Genomic DNA, 18,145 nt, shown 5'->3' with positions numbered 1-18,145 from the left:
CTCGGCCAGCGCTGCCCTGCGGGGCCTTAAAACCTTATGTGTGTTGGCTAGGGCCTCCTCTTGTTTGTTGGACTCGGCTGAATCCTTGGGGTCCGCAGCTTCCCAGGAGACTGTTCAGGTGGACTTACGGCATCATGCATTGGATGGCGGGGAGCTAGCACTTTTATTCTCCGCTCCGCTCTGGACATCTCGGAGGTGCTGGGCCGGGCCATGGCTACCTCAATCACCCTCCGTCGCCATGCCTGGCTTCGGGACAGCGTGTTCCTGAAAACATTCGGGAGCGGCTGATTGATCTTCCATTTATGGCAGCCTGTTATTCCATGCCCCGGTGGACTCCGCCATCCAAAGGTTCCTGGCAGGGCTCTGTCCTCCTCCTCCGCCTTATCCTCCTCCTCCTCCTCCTATCCCCTCCTCAGTGACTGCTGAGTTGGGCTGGTTCTGGGTTTTCTTTGGTCCAGTTGCCCTAGCTGTGGGGTGTGTTTTCTGGCCATTCGAGTCCTCCTTGCTGGGACTTTGGCATTGAGGGCTACTGGACTGCCCTTTGTTGACTGTGTGTGTTTTGCTGGTGTTATCTGCACAGCATTGGCCCTGAGATTGGGCCTTCTCTTTTAGTCATAGGCTGCCTGACAAACCTTCCGCTGTTTTTTTTCCCTGTGGATTCTTTTGTTTTTTCCTCTGCTGCAGAAGTTCTTTCAAAGAGGGTTCCCATGTCTTGGGACTTAACGTACCCTATGTGGCGTAGTGGTAGCTGTTATATAGCTTGCGCTCTGCTGGGGAGTTCTGGTAGCCTTTGGGTGCCTGTTCTCCATGGCATTTATGTATGTTGCTTTGCTTCTTGAGGTCGGGTGCCTGGCCCCTTGTGGTGGTGTGTCCGGCCATTTCCTCATCTTCCTGCTCCTGTCCTGCGGGCCGGGATGATTCTGTGCTCTCCCTTGTCAGGCGTCGCCCACCCGGTCTTCCTGGGGCCCGGGCTGTTTTTTCTTTCTTCTGGCGGCTTATGTCTGTTAGAGCTGCTCTGGCTGGCCTGTTGCCTTCCATCTGGGGTGGGCTCGCCTTCTTTTCCTTTGTTTCTTGGACCCTCTGAGCTTCTCCCCCTGGCTTTGGATGGAAGCTTTGTTGCCTTGGAGGGGTGTGGGGTACTTCGGCCTCTGGCCTGCCTCTGGTTCCTCTGTTGTGAGTGTGAGGGCCTCTTCTTTCTTCTTCCTCCATCCCTCTTGGGGTTGGTGGTGTTCTGCTTGTGGGGGCTCCTCTTGCCTGGGAGGGACCAGGTTACTTGCCCGGTCTGCAGGTCTGGTCCCCTGTGAGACCCTCTGTCCTGGCTGGTGGGGTCCTTTCGCAGACCCTCCTTCCCTGTGGGTATTGCTAGGGTATCTATTCTAAGTGAAGAAATCTGTGGCTAGTAGTCTCCATCAGATGTACGAGTTACTTCTCTTCAGTAACGATGTATCTGGTAGAGACAATTCTAACTGCAGATTCCTTCACGGCCCGCACTTCCTCCCCATTTTGTGAGGACCCTTGGGTTGGTCTCAGCACTCGCTTCCCGGTGGGGGCTGTGTCTCCTGTGAGTGCATTCTTTTGCTCTTGACGAGTTGCTCCGTCTTGTTGCTGTTCCTTCCTCCTCTTTGGTTCTCTGGAGGATGGAGTTATAGTGCTCCTGTGCCCCGTTACTCTGGCTGCTTCAGGGTTGGGGGGGGAGGGGGTTTGCCTTCAATCTCTGCCCTCCCTTCCCTTCCTCTTGCTGCTAGGGGTCCTAGCCCTTCTGCTGTCCTCTGTGTTGGGGTCATCTGCCCATGCCCTGCCCTTGTTCCTTGGGGGATGGTTGCTCTCTGTGCTCGGGTGGCTTAGAGTGTTGTTGTCTTGGGGCTGGCTCCCCTTCCCTGTTTCCGAGTGGGGGTTGTAGACCTGCTGCAGGTGTCATTCCTTTTAAATGTGTTCCCTGTCTCCATGGGAAGGTTGTTCACATACTGGCAGGGTGGATGCTCAGGGCTCTCCTCTGTTCTTTGTTCTGCCCCTGCCTTCGGATACTGCAGTGTTGCACTCCTCCTTATGGTGTCGCTTGTCTCCATCCCTTTTTTCTACTCGTTCGCACACTGTTCCCATACTCCCACAGTTTTGCCTGGTGGCTCCGCGTTGCGGCGTGGAAAAGATCTCTAAAGAAAACTGACGTAGGCGCGCTGGGCTGGGGCTTATGTGACTTCGCTGATGTCACGTACGCGGACGATGCCTGTGCGGAGTAGCGTGGATGTCGCCCTGCCCCCGGAGCGCAAGGATGCTGTGGCGAAAAGTTTCCGGATCCAGTCTCATGCCGAAGGTCAGTAACTCGTACTTTGGGGCTATTTCTACAGAAAACTTTAAAAACTCACATCTCCAGTTATACGTATTGGAGTTTTGTTGTTTTGATGTAATTGACTCTCTTATTCAAAATTCATTTGGGATTGTGATTTCACTTTATTACTGTTTGAGTGCTCCATAAATACTTTGCACATTGCCTCTAAGTTAAGCCTGACTACTTTTGTGCCAAGCTACCAAAGGGTTAATTAACACAAAGGTTTATTCCGTGACTTTTGTGGTTCACCCTGACAAGGACTGTGAATATTACTTGAGTGAGGCTCTTACCTCTCTCAACTAATAACTCAATTTTTTACAGAACGTATTTCCCAACTATTGCAGCAATTTTCACCAAGAAAGCAGCTGTACATTTACCTCTACCTCTCTCAGAGAAGGAGTAAGGAGGAGCACCCTCAAAATTGGAGTGGATTATCTTCGTGGAAGAACACTTCACAATGGTGTTTGCATATCAGCTTTTTTGTATCCATAAGTGGTTTTGCATTTACCTACTCATAGGGATCAGTTCAATTCAATTCAATGGAATCTGCACCATTCCATGGAATCTGCACCTTGCAGCTTCACAGGCCTATTCTTGGGATTTGTCATGAGTTTACAAAAGTCATCTAATTGCTCAAAATATGAGTGTAAATTTCGGTCTTTCCTTATTTTGTGGTTAAAGCTTTCTTTTATCAAAATATTATAGCCTACTATTATAATTATGCTTTTGCTGTCTTCAAATACTTCCTATTAAATGTTTTCAAATCTGTATTTTTCAACCCATTTATTCACAAAGCAGTAATAGCAAAATGTTGGCTAGGCCAAAAGGGTCTTGATGTTGAAGCCTACTTTCCATGATTGTTACATAATATCGAAATATAATTTGTTAAAAAATGTCATCTTACTCAGATGTCATATATTAATTCGATTCGAATCTCTGTAAAAAGCTCAAACCATACAGCACATACTTCCTGTATTACAGTGTACTTTTGAGTCTTAAATCTGCTGAGTAATTTTATATTTTTAAATATATTTTCCAAGAAAAAGCAAGCATGCTCTTTAACATGTGTAGGCCTTTCCCAGAATGTGACTTGATTTACATATGTTATTAAATCAGCTTAATAAAACAGTAAGAATTTATGCTTACACTGCATCTGGCAATATGTCTGAAATACCTGCATTAATCTGCTTAACTGGTACAATAGATAATTGAACCTAGCAATGTAAATGTATTTTTTATCTGTTGTAATTTTGTCACCTTGGGGACTTCAAACTGTGTCTTACGCATTACCTAAAAAAGCAGAGAAAGAGAGCAGAGAAGATGATTCTATTATCTTGCTCATTTTTTAAAATCTGTTTTAAGACTTTAAAAAAAATGTGCAACTAAAGAGACAGTTCTTTTTCGTTAGTGTTTGTGTTTTTACTAACCACCTGATAGGTATCTTAATGCTTGAGCAAAAACAGTGCCACTTTTTACAATAGTTCTAAATTGCACACTGCTCAAAACAAAAACCCACGCTTTAGAAATATTTTTTAAATAACACTTTTTTTGTTACGTGGTTTGCCCTGTAAATTAAAGTGGAGATGTCTGACTAGTAAAATTGAGGTTGGGGGTTTAAGATTTGCAATCACTGTCTTAAAATGTGTACTGGTTGTCAAGTTATTCGTTTTCTGGAGCACCTCAACAAAAGTAAACATTTTACTGTCTTTCTTTCAGTTTCTACAGTGTTAACGAAGTCAATCGGTTTCAGTATTCAAGGCCTGTTCGAAAAGGAGAGAAGGATCCAGATAATGAATTTGCTGTAAGTTCCTTAAAACATATGCGAACCACATTTTTAGCAAGTATTTAAATCCATTCTTAATATCACATTAAACATTGTCAGACATCTAGAGAAGTATACTCAGTCAGTCTTAAAAAAGAACGATCATGCACTAATTTTTAGGATCAATAAGGTACTGAAGACGGCTGTAATAATGTATGTGCATAGACTGCAAATGTTTTTGGACACTTCCAAAAAGTACTAGTGACTAAATGAACTACATAGACAATATTTGATCTGTTTAGACTTGGGTGTCCAGATGGTGTTTAGAAGTTTGTATGGCCGGTATCATGGACAAAATAGCGACCAGCAGAAATATTTGACCCACAATATAAATTGTCTTGGAGAGTATACATTTGCTCTTCTTGACTCCATATCTACCTACTCGGACAATACAGTGGTAATCAATATTGTAGCAAGTCAGTATTTTGATCGCAGTTTAAGAATCCCACTCGATTAGCAGTTGTTGCCTGGAATTGGTTTCAAAACATTGAGACTACACACCATTCCCTAAAGTGCTTAGGACTCTGGTTCACACAGACGTAGTTGAACTGATGATGATCATCACTGAAAATAACTCGTTTTTATTTGGACGTTGTGGGTGAATTCACATGCTAATAAATGTAAGACAATACAGGCCTAAGGCAAGTACATGAAAAGTAATGAGGATCGAATAGGTTGGGTACAAAGGATTAAAGTGGCTCCAGGAGGGGAAAGTTCAAACCCACATGAAAGCCACTGCACTTTCAGAAGAAGCAAGCAAAATAATGAGCTCATAAACACAATGAGAAATGCATCTAGGAGCAGTATGCTACCAAAACCGTGCCACACATTTGCTCTGGGTGCGGTCATGGACTTCTTTGTAGTATGGCGCACATTGGGCCAACCCTAAAATGCAGTTACATGAATTGCAATTTTCACTATTAACATAGTTGTGGTGTATAGCATATGTTGCCACATTTGGCAGACAGAGGAACTGAGCACAAGTTACACACTGATTTCACAATGGTCACGTTGTTTTTGTTCTTGTGGTTCACAATGTAGTGAGATTATCCTACACCTCCTACTGCAGTTTCCTTTTGCTGACAGCATAGACTACTAGTGTGTGATATCTCTTTATTTTTGTGAGCTGTCAAACTTTTAACATTTGCAGACATATTATAATCACCCCAAGCCCACTCTTATAATACGGGGGCCAGAGGTCTACTACCTTTTGAGAGAGTACCGACTTGCTTTAGAATTGTTCCATGATTTATTTTCTTGGGCCTTTCTTACGCTTCTTAGGTTAATAGTCAGCATGTCATTGTTATTCATATAAAACCACAATCATCTAAAACCAAATATGATCTAATTGAAGGTTTATATATTTTGTATTACCAAAATGACTTTGAAATTTAGCACAAGCAATGGCTCAGTAAATAAGATCTATTTTTTCATGCAGGAATTCAGTTTTTTGTCTGTCACAAATATACCTTTTGCAGCTAAATGTCTTTGTTAAAAGAATAATAAAGTTATAAACCAGGTTGTAAACTACATTTATTTCATTTATCAGATTTCTATATCGCATACTCACCAAAGATATAGATGCTCTTTTCAGGTTGCCAATAAATGTAACACAAAGTCTTTGCGTTTTAATTGCTTGATCTCAAATTCAGATTGAGTAAATCGGTAAGCCATATAATGCCAAGAGTAGGGTCAGAATATTAGGCAATGCCTTTAATGTAAAAATGAGACTATCCCCAAACGAGTGCATCCTATCACTACTTGAGTCTTTGTCTATGCCACAGTCGGAACATGAATCATATACTCAAATGCCATCTTCTGTTCCTCATATTACACCACTGTCCTCTATCAGTGACAAATGCAAAAATAAATTGATGGACAGAATGCTGCACAATGTCAAACATTCAACTCAGTACAGAGATATGGGCCTAAATCCGTAATTTTTTCGTTCCTCATGCCATTCCAGTTCAGACCCAGCCATAAGCAAATCAGTCTTCACCTTGTTCCCATGCCAGGCCAGGCCCTCCCAGTGACACCATCTTCTGTCCCTTTATATTACACTGCTGCCCTTCCTCGGTGACAAGATAACTTTAAACGTTTCCTATCTTATCTACAATCAACCACTGTGGAGATACTAAAATAAGCACCAATTAAATGATAAGAAACATCAATTCAATTTTCAAACGAAGCTTAAGCCACATCCTCAGAAAATACTGCATCTCAGGAAAAGTTTTATTTTATTAGATTGTTTTCCCATATAACATGCCAAGGAAATGTGTTGCCTGACTTCACTTCCCACCCTCAATGCCTCCCCCCTCCTACGGATTCTTGTGTCCTGTCATGTCAATGGCATGTGTTTGAAAGGTATGGCTCCTGTAAGTAGAAAAGACCTATCGCAATCCTGTGGCCATCTGCGGTCAGTGCCAAACAGGCAGCAAGGATTTCTACGTAGTTGTTGCCCAAGGTTTAATAGAAAAACGTTGTCCTGGAGTTCTGGATACCCAGCCCACCTCAAACCCATAAGATTTGCCTCTGAGGCACAGTAGGCAGATAAAAGGGAAAAAGGCACCATGAAACTGAGAGGAAGTTATAGGTGGCTGCATGAAGTTTCCAAATGCGACATGAATGCCAGGGAGTGATACTGCTGCATTTGCTGCAAGGACAATTCACAAAGAAGACAAGGGTCCAAGGATTAAAGTGTCATGATGCTCTTGGAGTATCATAAAATGATGATCTCAAAGAGAGCACAGTATTTGTTTAACTACAAGAAATCATTTCTTGTTCTAGGACTTCTGATTTCTTGAGGTTGTTTGAAAATACCTCTTGCACTAGGTAGGTGCAATGTAGGTTTAGATGGGACCAGATTGTTTCCACAATACTAAATGGAGGGTTAGAAGGGACCAGACTGTTACCAGAATACTATTATGACCATTCACGTCAGGAACGATTTTATTTAGATTAAATGTATATATGTTGGTTGTATGTGGTTACCCTCTAAATTGTCAGCTAATGTTGGGCAAACCTTCCTTGAACTATGGTCTACAATGCATCTTGTGCAGGAATGTGTCTTCTATTTTCTCCTGTAACCATTTGCCGAGTTGAGTCAAATTATGTCAGTATAATTGATCTTTTTTTCAGAAATATGGTCATCAATCAGCAGTCATGAGTACTTTCTAATATTTTATTTTAACATTGCAGAATATGTGGATTGAGAGAACCACCTATTTGATTGGATATAAGCTGCCTGGGATCCTGAGATGGTTTGAAGTGAAATCAGTCCACACGGTAAGAAAACTAAATGGCTGGGTTTAGACCAGTATTATGGGAAATTACCCAACACATCTAATTGCAAGGGAAGAATCAATGTCACTGCATTAGGCTATTAGATATGTTTCTCCACCAATCTGTGTAGTAATTCAACAAAGCATCAGTTAACAACCACTCAACTGCTTTGTAGTGCATCACTAAGGGTATCTTTTCCTAGGAAACGTGCATATGGTCAATCTAGAACCTCCTAAAGTAAATCCTAATAATACAGAGTTACCAAGTGGCCAAAGGACATGTGTGGCACTTTTACGCAGCCATGCCTTTTCAGCCGATAGCTTACATTTTATTAATCTCAACTTACAATGTTAAAAGCGAAAGCACAGAGCACAGAATGCATCATGCTATATTGGTTATGGTGCCATGATGTGCTGAGAATTTTAGGCTTGTGTTACAGCAAACAAATGATGGACGGAATGCTGACAATGCAAACATTCTCCCCCAGTCAAAAGATCTGGGTTAAATCCATTGTTCGTTTGCCCACTACGCCACCCCAGTTTGGACCCAGCCATATGTAAATCAGTCTTGACCCTGTGCCCCATAGGAACAGTCCAGACCGGACTGCCAGGTCAGGTCCTCCCTGGACCGGAAACAAGCATCCTGGGACCGGTTTTAGGGTATGTCACCCTTCTTCAGCCAGGCTAGCTTGAATCCAGTGACACAGTGAGCAAGGGACCCACGTCTGGGCATACCCATCCCACTTAGGGCAAAAAGTTAAATGTTAAAAGCGGAAGCACAGAGCTCAGAATGCATCATGCTATTGGTTATAGTACCAGGATGTGCTGAGAATTTTACACTTGGCATTAGGCCACATGGCCAAAAATACCTCCATTTATGCCCCGCTGAAATTCACAACGAGATTCCCAATAGAAATGGGTTGATTACTGTAAAGCACTCTGCCATGAGTGCAGAGAAATTCACAACTGTTATATCCCACACAAGGGCTGGTAAGTGGGTGTACTTGCACACTGTATGACTTGAACGTTTGGGAACAACCACATGCATGCTCATTTGTGGGTATTCCCAAAATCCTCTCTGGCCCCTCCCCACACTGGAAATAGCAGAGATTTACTTTAGCTAGGGCTGAAGAAACCCCCTTCGCATGATGGTAAGTGAAATGGATCAAACCAGATTTTCTGGAGGTGTAGGGGAAGAGAATTCCACCCATTATTATTATTATAAATGATTTATAAATTTCCTGGCTACCTCAAAAAGGTTTCCCAGTGCTAGGCTCATCATGAAAACAATGTCAGACCAAAATACTATCCAAATGGTATGAAGTTTGAGGACAATTAACGAGGTTGGAACAGCCAGGTTTTAAGCAATTTGCAAAAGGCTGAGAGCGAGCAACACACTGTCAGTATCAGATCAGTGGCAGAGTGTTCAAGAGCTTAGGGACCAGGTAAGAGAACGCACAGCCTCCTTGGTGGGATTTTCTGACTCTGATGGCTGGAGCGCAGCAAGGTTGTGGGTGAATGCAAGGGCACCATAGATCTATGGTACAATGCCCCAGTGTTGGATTTGTATTCATGCATGTAGCATAAAACTTTAAATCGAACACACCATTCAATTGGCAACTAGTGAAGATTAAGGAGCATACTGGATGTAGGGGTGAATTTAGTTTGTGTGGAGCAGGAGTCATGCAGTGGTGTTTGTGCTATCTAGAGATGTTTGATAAAAACAGTCAAAATGCCTAGGTAAAGGAAATTATCATAGTTCAGTCTATAGATGACAAGTGCCTATACTACAGTTCTCTGGGATGAGGTCGGGAGACAGACAAGGATTTTCCTGAGCCACTTTAGGGTGCCAAAATAAGTGGTTGTCACCTTGTTATCTAACGGCTCATGGTTAGCTTGTCATTAAGTCAGACCCCTAGGTTTTTCACTAACGGTACTGAAGAGGGAGTAATGCCCATAGTCGATGGCTACAAATGAGGTCCCAAAGGTTGTGGAGATTGCCCACCAGCAAGACATCTGTCTTCTCCCCAATTAGTTTTGGCGATTTGGCATTCATCTACGATGAAACTTGAGAGACGACACATGGGAAATAGTACGCCTAGAAAGCTGCAGCCCAGACGTACTCATGGGAATGTTGGTGAAGTGGAAAAAGTACTAAATCTTCACCCACCCTTAAGTGTGCTTTTTAAGTTACTAGGGCCTCGACTAATGCAAGCACTTAAAGAGACTGGTATTTATTGCATTGGCAAAGTCATCTCTCAACGGTTTGAGACATTGCTTGTTGTGTCTGTAACGGTGTGCTCTGGGCCATAATGCACTCTATTGAGTCAATTATTAAAGGTGATTTTGTTCCAGGGCTTTTTAATTCAGAAAACTCTCTTTCACATTGATATTAGCTGGTTGTAGAGTCTGGAATAAAGAAGAAGCAACTCTGTCAGTGTAACTAATAAAAATGATTCAGCGGCAGCTTAGTATTCTAAAACAACATCAATCTATGGAACGGGCAGCAGAGATGAATCGAAATTTTTCTAGCTTAGTAACGGTAAGTTTCAATTCTATCAAGGACACGGAGGCGAGGATTATGCTTTTCCTTCTTCGCTGTTTAATATAATCCAAACACACAGCAGCCCAGAAAAGCTTCACAGAAAAATGCTTGTATATCCAAAACATTGGAAAAAGCATTTTAAAACAAGGAACAAAAAACGATTTCCACATAAATCAACTACAAATCCCATCATTCCATCATAGTCAGAGTAATATCAGTCCTTCCATAGTGTCCATGACCATTAGATAGGGTGTCCATCTTGTGTCTTCTCCCTCTTTCTTCGCGCTAGTCATGCCGACTTCACAACAGTCTTGCTTGGAACGTTCATTCCCTATCGGAAGAGACACAATAGCGTAAGCATTGTAAACAAAAAACCTCACACTGCACAACAAGAATCAGTTCAGTAGAACAGTTCAACAAATTGCAAAACAATGATTACCGTAACCAATGTAAACATAACCGAAACCAAAACTGGTTACTTACTGAAGTACGGGCGGGAATCTTCCCCAGGAAGTCCTGGGAGGGATAATCCTCGCCGCTGTGTCCTTAACCCCTTTCGTGCGGGGCGTATTCCCCGCCTGTGCTGACTCCGCCTTGCGCGGGCGGAGTCATGACGGAACGGTTCCGTCATCAGCACAGCTCAACCGATGCTGATGACGGAACCGTTCGTCATCAGCATGGAAGGGGTTAATAGAATTGAAACTTACCGTTACTAAGCTAGGCAAATTTCGATTCTATGTCAGGACCGGAGTCTTCAGATTATGCTAGTTCAAAGCTTACTTACGACCAAATGCGCAATGTCCACCACCAGCTTGAAATAAAACCTTTTAAATGTGGAATCCGAGGACCAATCCGCCGCACTCAGGTCCTCCAGGCGAGCACCCAAAGAAAAAGCCTTGGAAGCCATTGCTCCTCTAGCTGAGTGAGCTCCGAATTGCTTCACGTCAATTCCTGCTTCTTGTAAGACCCAACGCACCCACCTAGCAATAGTGGGGGAGGAGACAGCCTTGTGGGGCTTTCGCAAAGTGATGATTAATTGTCTTTCGCCCGGAGGGCGGAGTTCTGTTGTAATCTCTTCATACGCCTTGAGGCAGTGCACTACGCACAATTTGGGTGAATCTATGAAGGCAGGATAAGAAATCGTCTGAGAAGCGGACTTAGTACGACGGCCCACCGTAAAGGTCACACCGTCCGGAGAAAAAACTCTCGCTGAAATGTCGAGGGCTCGCACATCCGAAACCCGCTGACAAGACACCAAACACAAAAGCATGGCCAGTTTCGCCGACAATTCTTTCAAAGAAAGATACTTGTTATGTTGCCATGAAAGGAAGAGATTTAGAACAACATTGATGTCCCAAAGAACGGAATACCGCGGCTCCGGGGGTAATGAAAGTCGAATCCCACGCAAGAGCCTACATACGAAAGGGTGTTCCCCAACCGGGGCCCCTTCCACCGGCTCATGAGCCGCTGAGATCGCAGAACGCATTGCGTTGATGGTGCGATACGCCAGGCCATCAGAGGCCAGTTCTGCCCAAAAATTCTGAATTGGCACAACGCCTGCGACCAAGGGATCCAAATCCCGTCGAAAACACCAACGCACCCACTTGGTCCACGCGGATCGATATCTCTTCGCGGTGCTGGGTGCCCATGCCTTCGATAAGCGGTCCTCAGCCGATCTCGCAAGGCCTGGGAGCGACCAACGTCGCCTGAAAGCCGCCATACCATGAGGCGGAGAGTACGCTGCGTTAGAAGATGGTGCGGCTCCCCCTCCGAATTGAGGAGAAGATGAGGAACTTGGGGGAGTAGGATTGGAGAATCCCAAGAAAGTTTCAGAAGAACTGGAAACCAAACTTGATATCTCCAAACCGGTGTCACCGCCACCCCCTCCGCTCCCTGACGGCGAAGCTGGGCCGCCATGCGGACTATCATGGTGAAGGGTGGAAACACATAAGCCCTCTCCTGACTCCAATCTTGGAGGAAAGCGTCCGTAGCTTCCGCCAGAGGGTCCGGCCTCCAACTGAAGAACCGCGGGAGCTGATAATCCAAACGGGACGCAAAAAGGTCTACCGAGAACGGCCCCCAAAGATCGTTCAGTCGCTGGAACAATGGAACATCTAGCTTCCAGGCACTGGAGTCCCGGAGATGCCTGGAGTGCCAATCGGCCACCTGGTTGGCTCGACCTGGTAAGTATTCCGCCGTCACGGATACATGGTGGGCTAGGCAATAGTCCCAAAAGTCTTTTGCCAGATTCGCCAATGCTCGCGACCGCGAACCGCCCAAGTGATTGACATATCTGACTGCTGAGACGTTGTCCATCCGCAGGAGAACACATGAGCTCGCCGAGTCCCTGGTCCAGCAACGAATCGCAAAGGACCCCACCAGGAGCTCCAAGCAATTTATGTGCAACTCCTGCTCTTCGGACGACCAGGCGCCGCCTGTGGAGAATTCTCCGCAGCCGGCTCCCCAGCCCGACCTGCTGGCGTTGGACTCTATCACCAGATCCGGTGCCGCACCGAAGATCGCCCGGCCGTTCCAGGCCTCCATATGAGCGAGCCACCAGGCCATTTCCCCTCTCACCTCCTCTCTAAGGGGAACCAACTGATCGTATGAAACGCCGTGCCTGAGATGGTGCGCCTTGAGGCGTTGAAGGGCCCGGTAATGGAGGGGTCCCAGGAAGATCGCCTGAATGGAAGAGGACAGGAGTCCCACCACTCTGGCGATCTGCTGCAGGGAAGAGTGTGATTTCGCCATGGTTTGCCGCAACACATGCCGGATCTTGGCCACCTTCCTGGACGGAAGACTCAAAGAGGCTTTGAGTGAGTCCACGACGAAGCCGAGAAAAACCACCCTCTGGGAAGGAGAAAGCATCGATTTGTCTTTGTTGATGAGGAAACCCAGTCCCTGTAACAAAGACACCGTCTTCTGAAGCTGAATGTGGAGCTTCTCGGGGCACTGAGCCATCAAGAGGATGTCGTCCAAATAAACAATCATACTGATACCCTGGCTTCGCAGAACTTCCACCACCGGATGCAGGAGCTTGGTGAAGCACCACGGGGCGGAGGAAAGTCCGAACGGAAGGGCGGTGAACTCGAACACCTGACCGTCCCAGACAAACTGGAGAAACCGACGGTGCGGTGGGTGGATAGGGACCACTAGGTAGGCGTCCTTCAGGTCCAACCGAACCATCCAATCGTTCTGAAGGAGCACATCCCGAAGAAGATGGATCCCCTCCATCTTGAAATGATGGTAAATCAACCAACCGTTGAATTCCCGAAGGTTGATGACCGGCCGTTTGCCCCCATCCGTTTTCTCCACAAGGAAGATATTGCTGAGGAAATCCGAGGGATGACGAGTTGCGGAGTAGCTCTGAGACCTCCTCGTCGATCAACTGCACATCGGCCAGTGAAAACACAATAGGACGAGGGGGCTTCCTCTGGTGGGGTTGATCGTAAAACTCTATATGAAAACCGCGCACCGTCTGAAGGACCCATGCGTCAGCAGTAATTGCCGCCCAGGCCTCTGGGAAAGCTGCTAGTCGGCCGCCAATTTGAACCTGGACTGGCGATATTAGACTTGAGACTAGAGGTGTTTTGCCGGCGTTGTTCTTGTAGCCGCCTCGCCCCCTGAAGCCTTGGCCTCTCGTAGGGTAGAAGTTTGTGTAGCTGGTTGAGGTATTATATTGACCTCTTCCGGAGCCTTGCCCTTTGTTGGCAGAATTTTGACCGCCACGGCCGGTCGCGTGGCCCCTACCGCGACCGGCCCCCCGGGAAAAACGCTGCTGAAACACCCGCTTGATGCTGGATTGGGCCTTATCAAGCGATGTAAAAGTTGAAACGAACTTGCCCAATTCTTTTATAAACGGGTCCCCGAACAGGCCCCCTTGGGCTACAGCCCCTGCCTCCGAGGAGGCCAAATCACCTAACTTTGGGTCCAATTTGATCAAGAGGGAACGCCTACGTTCCGTCGAGAGTGCGCAATTGTCATTTCCCAAAAATATGACCACTCTTTGCGCCCAATTTGACAAAAGCTCGGGAGATATGGCCGCCCCTGAGACCTTTGCCTCCTCCGTCATGTCCAGAATCTTAGTAATAGGACCTATGGCATCCAGCAACTTGTCCTGGCAGCTATGCCAGGACCTGTCTATGCCCTTGCGCGGATCCTTAACAAATTTAGCCATAAAGGTAGCCATTTTGGCGTCCAGTTCTGGTGTCAGAGCGACTTTACCCTCTAATGTTGGGCTTCTCGCTTCATTCCCCAGTGGTTTCCGGAGGCGCCCCGCCACAAACTTCGCCACCTTGTCCCCAGGTACCCAGGCAGCAGACCGTTGAATGTGCAGCCCCAGGGCAACTACAAAATCATGCAGCACTGGGGGCAGCGCAGTCAAGAGAAAAATGGAGCGGCTTTGAACCAGCTGCTCTGTTTTTCACTGTGCAGGCAGCAACCTGCCTTCACTTTTAGGAGGGGAGAGAGATCTCCTTGCCGACTGGTGCCGTGACTGACTGCCCATGCCTGCAATGGAATTGCTGGCAGGGTCCATAGGACCCCCTTTTCCCCTCCAGGGGACTGTCATCAGGGGCGCACTAACAGTGAGCCACCTGACAGCTTCTTTGACTTTGCGCCTGCGTCTATAATACTGTGCGAGCGCAGAGGCACAGGCATTCACTCATTTCAATGGGGCCACTCCCCCATGCAAATGAGGGAATGCCCTCTAGTGATAGCGCTGATGCAATATGTGCACCAGCACTATCTGTATTATAGAAGGGGCTGCCAAGCATTTATTCGGGGAGGGGATCTGCATGACCCCCCCCCCTGGGCTGATTTTAGCCCCAGGGAACCCGTCCTCCGGGGCCCTCCTTTTTTTCACATTTAATTTTTTTATTAAAGGGGGGGGACCAAGCAGCCCCCTCCCATACTTTATTTTTTTTTTAATTCAAAACAAGGGGAGTGTAGTTGCGCGACCCCCCTTCGAAGCCGATTTTGGCCCCGGGGTCCCTATCCCCTGGGGCCCAGCCTCTAGTGTGGGTGCTCCGTTCACACTTGTTTGCGTAGCACTTTTCACCCTAAGTGGGATGGGTATACCCAGACATGGGTCCCTTGCTTATTGTGCCACTGGATTCAAGCTAGCCTGGCTGAGGAAGGGTAATACCCAGAAACCGGTCCCAGGATGCTTGATTCCGGTCCAGGGAGGACCTGGCTTGGCAATTCGGTCTGGACTGTTCCCATGAGGCACAGGGTCCAAACTGATTTGCATATTTCTGGGTCTCAACTGGGTTGGCATGGTGAGCAAAGGAATGATGGATTTAACCCAGATCTCTTGACTGGGGATGAATGTATAATTTATTCAGCATTCCGTCCATCATTTATTTGCATAGCACTTTTCACCCTAAGTAGGATGGGTATGCCCAGACGTGGGTCCCTTGCTCACTGTGCCACTGGATTCAAGCTAGCCTGGCAGATGAAGGGTTATACCCATAAACCAGTCCCAGGATGCTTGATTCCGGTCCAGGAAGGACCTGGCTTGGCACAGGGTCAAGACTGATTTGCATATGGCTAGGTCTCAACTGGGGTGGCATGGTGAGCAAACTAACGATGGATTTAACCCAGATCTTTTGACTGGGGGTGAATGTATGATTTATTCAGCATTACGTCCATCATTTGTTTGCGTTGCACTGTTCACACTTAAGGCACCCACTTGTCACTGTTGGGAACTGCAGGGGGGGCCTCAAGGCCCCCACGGTCCCTGCCGGCTCCCCGCCTCCTGCGGGGAGCCGGCAGAGAGAGTTGCTAACATGCAGGTCCCTTTCAGTCATAGCAATTCTGCTCCAATTTGAGCAAGCAAGAACATTTTTTGTGTGCTCTTGCTTGCTCAAAGCGGGGCATAGCTTGCTATAGCAAACAGCTATGTCCCAGGGGCGGGCACCACGGAACATAACAGGAGCCGGTCTTGGCGATGTGGTGGTCCCCAGTGCCTTCTATGGCTCCTTGAGGGCTACCAACTGGCCCCGTTCCATTGCAGGTCACAGCCCCAGGGAGGTTGTGGTCCTCAGGGCTGCAGGGGGGGCGTGCCCCCACATTAATTTCATATTTTCCCCGGGTGGTGGCCCGTCCTCATTAATATTACATTTAACCCCAGGAAGGTGGCGGTCCCCAGGGCTGCGTGGGAGCCTGGTGGCCCCCCTGCATTTATGTCATATTTCACACCGGGGAGGTGGCGATCCCCTAGGCTACCCAACCCAGCATACATTGTTAGCAATGCCCCGGGGAGTTGGCGGTCCCTGGGGCTTGGCTTTGGGTGAGGCCATATGGGCCTCCCGAGCACTCATTTTGCAAATAGCCCAGGGGTGTTGGCAATCCCCAGGGCTACCCAACCCCCTGCTTACATTTTTAGCAAAGCCCCGGGCAGGTGGCAAACCCCGGGACTTGGCTTTTGGGGAGACCATATGGGCCTCCTCTGCACTAATCTTGCAAATAGCTTAGGGGAGGTGGTTGTCCCTTGGGCTGTGGGGGAGGTATGCGGGCCCTCCACATCACATTATTGTTGGCCCCGGTGAGGTAGCATTCCCCGGGTTGCACGGTGCTACATAATTCATAAATAGTGCACCCGGGATTTGGCCCAGCCGAGGGCTTTAATAAAAAGTATTTTTTTTGTTTGTTTTAATTTTTTCGCGGGTCCACCCACGAATACGCAGTAAAATTTCGTTTAAAAAAATACTTTTAAGCCCGGTTGGGTCCCTGTGGGACCTCCCCCATATCTGGGGGGTCAGGATATTGTTACCCTGCTCCCTTTTCTTTATTTTATGTTTTTTGTGGGACTCGGCTTCAAGTCGAGTCCCAAAATAGCTGCCAACACTTCCTGTTTGAAGTGTTGGCAGCCAATCAAATTTCAATAGGATCTGTGAGACCGCTGCAATGACTCGAGTCCCCATATTTTTAAAACTTGAATAAGTCTGATACTACTGAACATATTTACACCAAATCACAAAAGCACTCCTGCTGGACCAACATCTAGCTTTCTGCCAAATATAATTTAATTCCTTTCAGTGGTTTGGACTGTAATCATGTTGGGACACCCCTTTTTTCTCAGCCCCTGCTTGACGGATCACCCCGAAACTTTCAACACAGCAACACTCAAGTTTTTGGCAAAGCAAAAACGCTTTTCCTTATGTAAACTTTGGTCCTAACTATAAGTTTAGTTATTATTAAGAAAGGTAGGTGTGAAATTAAGAAAAGTAAATATGTATTTACCTATATACATTTACCGTCATTAATATATTGTGGTAGTTGATAGTCTGGGCAGAATATTTTAGTCAAATTATTAATACAGTGTATATACCTTTATATTATCAGTATATCTATATCGGTGTTCTAGTGCTCTTACACAATGATTGTGTTCAAAATACTTTTTTTTAAGGTCTCGCCTAGGCAAGGCGCATGCGTTGCTCTAGGAGGTCCTTTAGTCATCGGTCTTCAATTTTCAAGCTCTGCACTTGTGCTTGTGGCGGCATCCACCTTGCGGGAGCGAGCAGCTGCGCGCCACAAAGCACGAGTGCAGTGCTTGAAAAGCGAAGATTGCACGCGCACGCACCACTCCCGGGCTTGTTAATCCAGTCACAAGAAGCGACACCATTGCAGCTTCCGAGATGTTCTTTTCCACACCCTTTTTTATTCCTAGCCGAGGTTAGCGAGATGCTCCTTGTCACGCACGGCTGAAGGAACCCTTTTTCATACAAGATTGCATAAGATAAGGTAGGCTTTCATCGCCATGTTAGCTGCATCTGCGTGCCACTGAGCTATTGCCATGGCTACATCCCCCACTGTTCCCTCGCTTTCTCATGCCTCAGCCACCCTCTGATACAGGTTTTTGCTTTTTTTATGGGAATTTTTCAGAAAAGCTCACAGTCTGTGATTTTGACACATGATGCATGCGTTTTCATTTCCTGTAAGAAAAGCGAAAGGTAACCTGTGCAAAGCGCACGCTTACTCACGCGCACACACACAAGTCAACAATCACAATGGCACTGACACACTCATGGGTACACAAACACACACGCCAACAGACCCATAAATATTTACTCTGAGACACATTTGCACACTCAAAACCCATCTCACAAAAATGCACCCGCGTGCACACACACACACTGACACAATCACATACACTGACCCCGTGACAC

The 18,145-nt window shown here is 46.6% G+C and overlaps 1 protein-coding gene across 1 annotated transcript in view; it reads left to right on the top strand.

The window, feature by feature from the left end:
• DOCK1 (dedicator of cytokinesis 1) overlaps positions 1 to 18,145 on the top strand; it is a 1,358,032-nt gene that overhangs the window by 1,188,732 nt on the left and 151,155 nt on the right. Inside the window, exons 43-44 of the mRNA XM_086922569.1 lie at positions 4,043 to 4,127; positions 7,347 to 7,433. Coding sequence (XP_086778695.1) covers positions 4,043 to 4,127; positions 7,347 to 7,433 — 172 coding nt within the window. The remainder of the gene's footprint in view (positions 1 to 4,042; positions 4,128 to 7,346; positions 7,434 to 18,145) is intronic.

The sequence above is a fragment of the Lissotriton vulgaris genome, chromosome 5 (genome assembly GCF_964263255.1).
Source record: "Lissotriton vulgaris chromosome 5, aLisVul1.2, whole genome shotgun sequence".
Taxonomy (NCBI): domain Eukaryota; kingdom Metazoa; phylum Chordata; class Amphibia; order Caudata; family Salamandridae; genus Lissotriton; species Lissotriton vulgaris.
Note: the sequence above shows the minus strand (reverse complement) of the source record. Positions and strands in the feature narration are given on the sequence as shown.